The sequence below is a fragment of the Misgurnus anguillicaudatus genome, chromosome 17 (assembly GCF_027580225.2).
Source record: "Misgurnus anguillicaudatus chromosome 17, ASM2758022v2, whole genome shotgun sequence".
Lineage (NCBI taxonomy): Eukaryota > Metazoa > Chordata > Actinopteri > Cypriniformes > Cobitidae > Misgurnus > Misgurnus anguillicaudatus.
In genome coordinates, this window is record NC_073353.2 from 30,146,913 (window position 1) to 30,159,100 (window position 12,188).

The 12,188-nt window shown below is 36.2% G+C and overlaps 1 protein-coding gene across 1 annotated transcript in view; it reads left to right on the top strand.

Annotated features, from left to right (window-relative positions):
• Positions 1 to 12,188, top strand: part of slc49a4 (solute carrier family 49 member 4) — a 64,913-nt gene that overhangs the window by 31,754 nt on the left and 20,971 nt on the right. Inside the window, exons 5-6 of the mRNA XM_055214879.2 lie at positions 1,012 to 1,120; positions 6,733 to 6,800. Of these exons, the coding sequence (XP_055070854.1) occupies positions 1,012 to 1,120; positions 6,733 to 6,800 (177 nt within the window). The remainder of the gene's footprint in view (positions 1 to 1,011; positions 1,121 to 6,732; positions 6,801 to 12,188) is intronic.

Consider the following 12,188-nt stretch of genomic DNA (forward strand, 5'->3'; position numbering starts at 1 on the left):
TATTATGCATAGCTTTGCCGAACACGTCATTTTTTTATTTTATTGTTTGTAGGATGACACAGTCAGAAATAAATGGTCCGAATAGGGTCCCAAGCTGGGGGCCGTACCCTTTAAAAGGTCCTTATATGTACCAATTAAGTACAGATAGATATACATATAATAATATGAACTCTTTATATGTTACTTTTTAAAAAGGGTACCACCCATGTGACAGCTAGGGACCATTTTAATCAGTGTACTTAACTGTTCTCTTTATTATTCAATTTAAATTGCTTTCAATTGTGCTTTTCACAAATTTGTATTGTTGCAAGAGCAGACAGTAGAGACTATATGTATAGATTATAGACCAGTTCAAATGATGTAAACAACACTGGTCCAGAAACACTTCATGTTACAGTTTGTGACAGTTATTTTTTTTATTTCACATATATTATTATCTTTAAGATGTTTGTTTAACTTCAGTTAATTCAGGTTTATATGTTCTGTTGGTTTATTTTATCCCAACGTTTATCAAGTGTTAAAAAACGGAAACAGGAAGTGCTTCTGGACCAGTGTTGTTTACATCTTTTGAACTGGTCTATATGCAGTGTCCCTTAATTCTGACACCTAGAGGTCATTCAAACACTGTGAAACTTATTTGGTTGAGCTAACTCAAGTAATAAAAAACAAAGCCACTGCAGCCAGACATCTCTTTATCACAGTATTATACCTGATATCCACTTCCGCTATCATCTCTGTGTATTTTGTCTTCTCAGGAGATTTTTATCTCTGTCTCTAGGCTCCAGGGTAGGATAAATGTTTGGTGACAGGTTTGAAGGAATAGGAAGGGAACTCGGAAGTCTTTGAGATTCTAGAGTTGCATGAGCTTTGATGTTAAGCTGTATGACAGCTTCGAAAGATCCTTTCTACCTTCAAAGATGAGCGGCATGCACAGTCAAAAGTGCCTTCAGGTACTTTCATAGTGGTCTATTGCTTGCAGTTTTCATCAGTCTTAATCTTTTGCTTTTTCAGCAACATGCGGTTCCTGATGATAGCACTCGCCTACTCCGTACCCACAGGTGTTGTTGCCGGCTGGGCCGGCGTGCTGGATATGATTCTTACACCTGCCAAAATTAACCAGGTAAGACCAGTTCACTGGATGTCTCGATGATACATTTCAAGGTTACAATGAAAAGATTAATGTCCTTTTATGTCTTAAATTTCATGTCTGGGGACACTGTTCCTTTCTGGCATTATTTACTCACCCACATGTCATTTTATTGTTGCATTAAGCTTATTGTTACGCGACTTCCCGTGGTCACTGTGGTTATCATTGTAATAAGGATCAGTCTGGAGATTTTGTAAAATAACTCTTCTTATGTATCATGGAAAGTCAAAACAGGTCTGAAATATGATATATGATAATATATGGGAAGGTAAATGGTGACAGATTTGTAATTATTGTTTAAATTAAACTTAGTTTAAGTGTAAAAATTAAAAATTTTATCCCCAAGATTTTTGTTAATGCTAATGATAAAAAAGATGGTTATATTGCGTAAACTACTGTAGGGCTTTATTAATGAATCTTGGGTATAAAAAGAGCTTCCTGTAAAAAAAAAACAACGTCAAAAATGTACTTGTAATTTTGTGCCAGGACATTATCCGTTAATTTTACGGACATTTCCGTTAACCCTAACTTAATGAGGATTCAAAATACAGGAAAGATTGCTGTAAAAACAATATGGAAAATACCTTTATATAAATATAATACTTTTCTGTTCATTGTGGGCATTTCCTATGTGTACCAATATGTTTAAGAACCTGAGTTGTTTTATTAAAAGATGTACAAATGAGATTAATATCATGGAGGAAAAGGATATTGGGTCTCATTTATTAAACATGCGTAGACACAAATTTGTGCGTGTGATGTGCATACGGATGTTTTCACCACCAAATCGTGATTCAACAAAAACTTTCATATAAAAATTTCTTCTAAATGAATTCCAAAAATCAAGAAAACCTAAAACCACTTGTACGCAATAATCACGTCCACTATAATCAAATACTAGGTTATAATTAGGGCTGGGCAAAAAAAATAAATTTTTCGCTTAATCTTTTTTTTACGTGGTTGATTCAGAATCGATTCTCAAAGAGCAGAATCGATTTTTTTTTTCATTTTTTCTGCAAACATTGAACGTAAGATATTTAATCAATTAAATATGTCACCCTCTTTTTGCCTTGCGCGATGTTACCAAGGAGCGAGAGGCGAGCCTGTAATTTTTTCATTCAGTGCTTAAAATGGCGGCTTTAGGTGTGTCATCGACGTTGATGCCACCTTCACATAAAAAGTAAGAGGTATGGATGCATTTTAGATTTCGCAAGCAAGACGACAACGATAGTGTTGTGGCTTTTAATTTCTTTTTATTAATTACCCACTTGTAAACTGCTGTTCACTGTTCTTTTTTTATTAATATAGTATTTGTATTAAATCTACATTCATTGAGTTGAATCGAGAATCGAGCATAAAAACTGACCTGAGAACCGGAATCAAAAATTTAATCCAGAATCGAAATCGAATCGATTCGATAGCTTGTGAATCGAAATTGAATCCATCTGGAACATCTGAGTCGATAGCCAGCCCTAGTTATAATTATAATGTTTATAATAATGTTAATATAAAATTTACATGATTATATTTTATAGACCGTTTCAGCAGTAACAACATAAACAAGCGGCTGTCGCAGTCCGCACGTAACTTCCGGTAAACTCCGCTAAGAATAAATAACCACAAAGTTCTTTAAACGTAGTTTATTTATAAAACAAGTTAAAAAACAACACATAGGTTACATAGGAAACCAAAACATTTGTTATTTTCGACGAGGCATTTATTCAAGATATCAGTGTAGCAACTAGTCAGACCATTAAAAAAAATGAAACCGGAAGTAAGGTTCGGATCCAGACGTGTATCACGTGCATCCGATGAAACCGTCTATATTATAATATTTTCTGTATTATATATTATACATGATCTACATTGTTATTATATACATTATATTATACATTATTATAGCCTACTTATTTTTTCTACAAATATAAAGAAGATGCACGTAATGACAAATCTTCACGCTTCACTTTTTAAATCTTGAAAGAATCTTATGAAAGTGTCTGCTTAATGCCTAATGTAAACGTCATGTAAATGTAATGAGAAGTCCAAACGTCAATCACTTGTCTGTTTTTTTTAGATACAGATGTGCATCTCTGCTATATTAATTAAATTCCATATTTGTCAACGCATCCAATACTTCTTTAATTGAACTCCAGTTGGTGGAAAGCACTGGCTTCCTCCATAACCTCCCAAATAAAATGCAAAGCAAAATGAAACTTTGTCGATAATAAATATGATCATGCGGAAAGCCTTTATATTGAGCTGGTTTGGGCGTGTTTTATGTAAATGAATGCTGCCGCTCATGTAGAACACTCCAAAATTCACTAACATAAGAATAAGTGCAATAACAAATTAATTTGCAAACGCACGTGTTGAGAATTAGGCGAAACATTTTCGTGAGAAGTTCAAGTGTGCGTATAAATACGAAAAACTTACTTAATTAATAATGAATTAGACCCATTGACTCATTGTGAAACCTGAGTATACAAACACATTTTAATATTGACCAACCCAGAAAAATGGCAAAAATCTGTTTTGCTTTTCTATACATACTCATTATCAACAGACAGGCCTGTATGGCTAAACTTCAGACTTTCCATGAAGTTGTTAAAAAACATCTAATTGTGGCAGCTATCCACATGACAATAGCCCTCTCCATCCATACTCTCAAACTGAACTAATCAGAATCAAATCAAACATACATGCTTAAGACGCATTTATTTGCATATTCACAAAAGTACTTCATGTTTGATAGGAAGCCACGACTTAATGAGATGAGCTCTCCACCTCAGCGTTTCTGATTCTTTACAGACCCCTCACATTTGCATCTGAAATGTAAGAGTTATGGGCCAAAGCAATCATTCAACATTCTAGGGCTAACTGAATTACAGGCTTGTAGAGACAAAGTCTCAATGTTTTGTAGTTTCATTTCAAAGTAGCTGGGTTATTGTCAAAAAACAGCATGTTTAAGAAAGCTTTCAGCTTTTTGTACAATATTTTCCCATTGCCATCCGCCACGCTCGCATTCAAGTCTCATTTACTGATAAACAACAAATGAAAATGAATGCCACAAGCTTTTTTGTGCTAATTTTAGTGTTGTTGAGAGCATCTTTTGCACAGTTATTTAAATGTGGAAAGCAGAATAATTCATGCATGGCCAGAAACTGGATAAATTACATGTGGGAAAAGTTATTACAGAGCTGTATAAGTAATCCTCAAACATTCTGGTTAGCACCGGTTTGATTTTTTTAATTAAACTTTTCCTGTTGATTCAGCCCAAGCTGCTTTACGCACGAACGTAACATAAACACAATGCATTTTTAAATTTAGAGGGAGATAAACAGCATTTGCCCATAAGCTGTCCTTAACTGAGAGTCTAATGCAGCATAAAGCCCGAGGCTGTATGTTGACCGGTACAACAATTATGAGCATCATTTAAGCACAGAATCCTCTGCTACATTAATCACTGTTGTGTAATTGCTTCATTAATAGAGAGTGGCCATTAAGCCTGCGCACAGCGGCTGTGCACTGATTAGACAAAACATCTTTTAAACTTAGAAAGTCATCTCAAGTTGAAGGTTGCTTGAAACTTTATAGACATCAATTTTCACCAAACAGAATAGCCAAAGTGTCTGTTCATGCTGTCCATGGTTCGAGCCCCGGCTAGGTCAGGTGGCCTTTCTGTGTGATGTTTGCATGTTCTCCCTGTGTCAGTGTTGGTTTTACTCCAAGTACTCAGTTTTTTTACCCACAGGCCAAAAACATACAGGTTAGGTTAATTGGAGATGCCAAATTGCCCCTTTCCCAAAGTGTGTATGAATATAGCATGAATATAGCCATATATGCTGGAATGCCATTAAAGGTGACATAGAATGATTGAACGGAGTATTTATCTTTGTTCTGTGATGTGACATGTAGACAAATTTATTTTTGTTTGGGTCTGTAATGCCTTAGAAGCTTCCTATAAACCTCTCTCAGATAGCTCTATTAGGGTGGGGGATTTTAAACAAGTGGTTTTGCACCTATTTGGCTCCCCCTACTGGCTTAACTTGCAATCTCATTACTGATTGGCTGACTTTGCTGCAACTCAAAAAATGTAGCCAATTATTTTAAAGTGGAAGGGCAGTTAGATGCCTGTGATGTCATAAGCATCAGTTTTTCAGATTGGGCTGTTTTCTGGCTGACATTTCTAAAAGAGGAATTTCTATGAAACTGAGATGTTTAGCATGTTTTGCACTTTTTGTATGTTTGTGAATGTGTGTAGACTACCATTATGCAACAAAGACAAGGTAAACATGGTTTTTCATTCTCTGTCCCCTTTAAGAATGAATAAACAAACAAACATAGACACTTATACAGTAGATGTCTCTACAACTGTAATAACTCCTGGATAGGAGAATTCATTCTGATTTCAAAAAAATCAGATGCATCACATTTAAAGTTGCCAAAAACACAGACTTATTGCCTCTAAAGATTCTTTACTCAAGGTTGAAATTGGCATCTGCATACTAAATTGTAGTTAAATAATCAACTATATTTGTAAAAGCATGACAGATTAGTGAAAGCTGGCCAAGAATAATTAGTCATTTTTTGTTTGTTGGTATAAAATGAAAGATTTGTCTCCAAGGATCTGGTTTTGATATTATTAAATCTGTAATTTTTAATTTTAAATACAGCTGGAAAAATAAGTATTTGACACATCAGCATTTTTATCAGTAAGATTTCTAAGTGGCCTATTGACACAACATGAGAAAAGTGTAATTTCACTTTATTTATTATGACTCAACTTGTATACTTAAATGTTCTGATTTCTTTGTATGAATTCAACATTTGGCTTAATGGCTACATCTGGTGGAAATTTTGTGTCAATAGCCCGCTTAGAAATCCCATTACTAATAAAAATGCTGATGTGTCAAATACTTATTTTCTCCGCTGTATCTATACTTGTTGCGTTAATGGAGATTTCTGTACTACCCTGAGTTACACCGGCATTATTTATGCATTGTGCTAGCAGTCCAAAGGTCATGACTTCAACCCCCAGGGATCACACTTACTAATAAAAATCAATGCATAGCTTGAAAGCACTGTAAATCACTTTGGATTAAATGCATAAATGCAGTGTTATTATAAAGCCCTTATTTTGCAGGCAAATAATAAAATAGCATTTTTATAATAACCATAACTTTATAATTTTGGTTTGACTTTAATTCTAATGTGAAAACTGCTTATCAAATCCATATTATTAATAATTCATGAAACCGTTCTATGATTATTGTACAATATTGTGATAAGCTCAGGAGATCTTGTTTTGAGATTCAGATGCTATCATGAATATCTTGGTTGACATTGGGCTTGTCTAATGCTGAACCATCTGTTTTGTTGAGTCTGCGGTTCAACCGGAGTGCTTCTGGCCCCCTTCAAAGACACATACGTGGACAGCATGATGTCTGGCAGTTTATTCTGCTATGTCTGATTGACATAGCTGCTCACACTGCAGACGCATCCTCGCCATCTAGCTGCTCCTTGAATGGTGTCCAGCATCCCAAGCAGAGCATAATCCCCACTGATCAGACCTTTCCCTCTTACAGGTGGATGCTGGTTCAATTGGGTTCTGGTCCATTGTTGGAGGGTGTGTGTTTGGTGTGGCCATGGCAAGGTGAGTGATGACATTACTATTCACTTTACATCTGAGAGGAGCAATTAAAATCATTGAGATCCCAGGAAAATAAAATTCAGAACTGCTCTATGATATTGCGCTGGAGCGGAGCACTGTGTGTGTGTGCGTGCACGCTAAAGTGGCTCACGTGACACCGATGAGATATCAGACCTCATTTAACCCAATGGAAAGCATTTTTAAACTGTCTGGATAATTTTTCTATCACCTACAATACATTCCCCATATAGCAACTAGTAAATTTATTAACAAGTGTTAATTTTAGGTGTGATTTCAGGTGAGGTTCAGCGTAATGTGAAGTGCCAGACGCTTCTGTGTCTAGAAAGCATTTGATTGACAGGAAATTTGATGAGAAGCTGAAGTGTAGGATGACGTCATTAAAATTCTATTTTAGTGCACGTGTCAAACTAAGGGCGATATGCAAATAGTGTTTTGCTGCTCCCGATAAAGTAAATATGATGTTTTTTTTTCATTGCTCTAGTTCTCCAAGTGTATTTTTAACAGACACATTATGAGAGTTTTGAATTCTGAATGCGAATTTTGTCAGCATTTTGGGCCATACCAGTTTATACATACACTTAACATATTTTTACTTTAAGGGAAACAAGTTTAATTTTGAATTTCATGGAGATTCTTGGAGAGCCATCTCTGTGTGAAACATAAAAATGCAGATTACTTTATTTTACTTGTGTTGAAGTCAAATGAACTCAAGCTGACTTTGCTTATGAAACTGGATCCTGCTGTTCAAAATAGGAATCATTATAATAAGCTTATTACTTCAAATCTGGGTATGCGGACAATTTTTAATACTCAGTTTTTTGTGCTTTCTAAATAACTTTAAGAAATAAGAAATATGTTAAAGCTGTAACTTTTGCCTCTCTGTCACTATCTCTGTTTGAAACATATAATTGCAGATTATTTGCATGGTGTTTTTCCGTGTGCTGAAGTCAAATGATGTCCTTATAAAATCGCACATGATGGCTCATAATATGAAAAACATTACTTTAAAGGGGCCATGGCATGAAAATCTGACTTGATTTGCTATGCTATGATTGGGTTCCCAGTGCTTCTATTTACCTAGAAAATGTGAAAAAGATCAACCCAGTAACTTAGTTTTGGTAAACCATTCGCTACAAGCACATGAAAAAATAGGTCGATGGAATTTGGCTCTCCTTATGATGTCATAAGGAGCTCTTATTATAATAATACCACCCCTTAATCTGCACTATCCAACCACAGCACTGCCATTTAGTGCAGAGAAAAGCACAATTGAGTTTTAATTGCAACAAACCACCATCATTGTGATCAGTGTTTGAAATTCATCAGCTCATTTGCAATTTAAAGGACACACACAAAATGGCAATGGTAAAAATCATAATTTTGCATCATTAAAAGAAGGAAGTCCAATATCTTTGTAGAGGGGGTGAGACTACAAATACTCCCTTTCTCTGTCAAATAGGCACCAAATTCGAAGTTTGTTACATTTCGATTACAAATATGATCCACTTTTAATAAAGATTAATGTTTCCACGGGTGACATGCTCCTTTAAGCTCACTTCGTGAATCTTTGTAAGCTAAGAAGAGAGTATTAAAGGGATAGTTCACCCAAAAAATGAAAATTTTGTCATAATTTTCTCATCCTCATGTTGTTCTAAACCGTTATTTTTAACCAAGTTGGTGAGCACACAGTTGGTGATACCCTTTATATTGCATTGTAACCATTGACTTCCATAGTAGGAATAAAAAATACAATCAGCTTTGTGCTTACCATCATTAATCAAAATATCTTCTTTTGTGTTCATCAGAAAAAAGAAATTCATACAGATTTAGAACAGCATAAGGATGAGGAAATGATGACAGAATTTTCATTTTTGGGTGAACTTTTCCTAACTTATTCCTTTTAAACACTTTTTTATGTACTTGCTGATTTAAATTTTTAACCCAAAAATACAGATTGCAGCTTTAAATTTACACTGTAAAAAATCTTTGCTGCCTTAATTTTTTTGTTTAATCAACCCAGATTTACAATTCATTTTAACTTACTATTATTTATCTTGACAAGAGATGAGTTGCTACTGAGGGGCAACCTTCCGATCTCTCTGATGAAGCCAATACGGAAGTGACTTAGGGCGCACTCACACTATCCAAACCAAACCGCGCTCGGGCGCGTTTAACCCCCAAAGCCTGGTTTGTTTGACAAGTGTGATTGCTCTGTTCCACGCCCGGGCACGGATTGGTTAATCGCGCCACGGCCGGGTTGCAGAGGTGGGCCGGAGCCCGGTTCACTTGGGCTCAGGCGCGGAAGGCTGTGGTGTGAGTGCATTCGCGCCTGAGCGCGATTCAAAAGGTGAAGACGTCAGCTGCGCGACCACTCACCTTCATCTGCCGCTGTAAAAACCTTTTGATGCGCGCAGCGGGGTTACGTGAATGTCCGAGCTGCACACGTGACAGATCAACTAAGCAATATGATGACATGTGAGAGGGCTGTCTGTAATCGCGCACCAAACGGCTCCGGGTAAAAAACACAGACTTATCATTACGGTGGGTTCCAGTGTTAAGGGAGAGCTTTACTTCCTGCTTTTTTCAAAACAAACGCATCTTAATGACGAAAGCGCGCCCGGACTCGGATCGATAAAAAGTACAGTGTGAGTGCGTGCACCATGGGGGAGAAGGGAGGGGTGACAATCGCGCTGGGGCATGGTTTGGTTTGGTTTGGATAATGTGAGTGCGCCCTTACACTGCAATTCATCGACTGGCCGCTAGAAGCTGGCTCCAAAAGGGAGTCAATTCCCATAGACCCCCATGTTAAAATGCCCATCTTTAGAGCAAAAAAAATATTTTCCAAGTCCATGCTTTAGAATTTTTTTGTAACTCATCCATTTCATTTATATTAAGCCTTAAAGTTCTGCATAATTGAGGGTGTGGCCACTTGGGTGATGGTTGAACAGCCACTGCCGTCACTAAAGTCGAGCTAGGCGGGTGCGGTTTCAGCAACCAGCCACCTCAGCTTTACCCACGTCCAGCCCCTTTATGCATTTTCGGATATCCGCGAGTACTGCACGGTGACGCACGGCCAAGAAGGCGACGGCAGGCACCGCCTACTATTGGCTTCAAAAACGATCTTCATAAACCTAAGGATGACATAGACACTTCGTACATCTTTTTTACAGTCTATGGTTGCTACAAATAATTATAAAATGAAGTTGACATTTTAAATACCGGTATATTTTATTAGTTATAAAAACTCATCTCTAGTCAAGATAAATAATAGTAAGTTGATTTTTTTAAATCTCAGTTGATTAAACAAAAAAATTAAGGCAGCAATATTTGAAGAGTTTGGTTCCAAAACGCGATAAACGCCATTTTTGAAAAAAAATTAGTTACTGACAAAATCAGTATTATATCAGGTCAGTATTTAAAAGCAAATTCTTAATTTTACGCAAAATCCAATATCACCCGTGTTATTCTGTCATCTTTTCTCCCTTTTTTCCCAAAACGCGATAAACGCCACTCCTCCTTTTCTACAGAACGCAATAAATCTGCTCCACAAATTACAGCGCACCATTCCACGCAATGTCAACAAACAATGGCGGCGCGCTGAGTACACGGAATCCTAGTTTTCCTCATCTACTTTGTACTTCGTGATCAACAAACAAACAAAAGCAAAATAATAATTTAATAGCATTGATAAACCTGTGATGGTTTTCTGTGACGGGAAAGAAATGTAAGCCATCAACATCTAATAATTTACGTAAGAGGCACTCGGGAGACGGGTGCTTGTTCTCCTGACAGCATCGAGTTTCTCTCATACATTGACCCCAAGGGATCTTATGAAAAACTTTCCATTATTTTACTCAAAGTCAACGGAAATCGAGCAGGACCCAAACATTTCACAGCTGATTGCTGGGAAAAATGTTAAGCGTCAACCACAGCAATGATCTTAATATGACAAAGTAAGTGTTTTAATTAATGCCATTAATGTTTATTTTTTTAATCAGTGTATACCACTAGTCTAGTCAACTAAATGAATCTAAAATGGCAAGGATGAATGCACATTTATATATTGATTGAATAGATTTATAGCATTTAAAAAAAAAACTTTGTGGAAAAAATAATTTGTTTTTATAATAAATCTTTCAAAATCAAGTTATGGATTTGAATTTTTTATGTTATTATAACCTATAGATGCTATGCAACAGTGGTTTTCATCTTGTCACTTTCTTGGTATAGAAAACACATTTTTACAGAAATTAGTCAAAATAGATTTATTGCGTTTTAGAACCAAACTCTTCATTTTTACAGTGTGAGAAAAACTGGATTTTTAGTATTTTTTAGTTATGTCATTTTCATGAAAAATTATTTGCTACTTTTTTTGCTAGTCTACAGAAAGTGATTTTAGGGAGAGGTACATACTTATTCAAGTGAGAAAAAATGTGAATACGCCTATGAGGACAAGATAAATCATACATTTTTCATCTGTTTTCTTGACTAAATTGTTCTCAAGCATACATCTGTTGATAGACAGTTATTGTTTATAATACTACATAACTTCTGTGACAAAAAGTTTAATCTGTGTTTTTAATGTGTTGTCAAAGTTTTCAAATGTGTCTTGGGCAAACTAGGCATTTACAACAGTTTTCATATTTGTAAAGAGTGGGATATGACATTTACTTTGACTGTGTCAATATTTTTGGCCACAATTTTTTCAGGGTAGTTTGGATCCTCCCATATCCCAAAGCTAATTTACTCTCTTCCATCTAATTTATTCAAACCACTGAGTGAAAATGCTAATGAAATTGCCACGTTACACAGAATTGTTAAGACACCAGACTAGAGTTAAGTAAAATACTTTTTTTTTTTTAGATATTTGTTGTCCTTGTCCTTGATTAAATATTTGTAGGAGGTTCTATCAGCACATCCAGACAGGTTTTGAAAACCTTTTAATTAGGTGAACTTTTTGTTGTTTTGCTGCATTGGTTTTGGGATTAGGACAAGCTGTTACGGCAGTGACAAAGCAAGTTAAAAAACATCAGTGGAGCCTTGTGAGCTGCTCCAGTTTTGTGTGTTATTCAAATGAGGGCCGCAAGCCGAATGGGGATTGATAAAGCTGATTAAAGTATGCGAACACCCTGATGGTTGATTTTCACTCTTTTACGAGTTTGTTTTTTGTCTGTTTCCCGTGATCTTTTGGGACTAACCGCAACGAGATGCAACAGATGCCCGACTGAATCTCCGCGACAGCCTGGTCCTTAGCGACACTATTAGTGGTTGTTTGGTGTGTGATCTCTTATTAATGGGCCCCTGTGAGTTACGGGTCCCGGCACCCTCCCAGTGCCACGAATCATGAGGAAAATGCGTTAACGTGAGTTA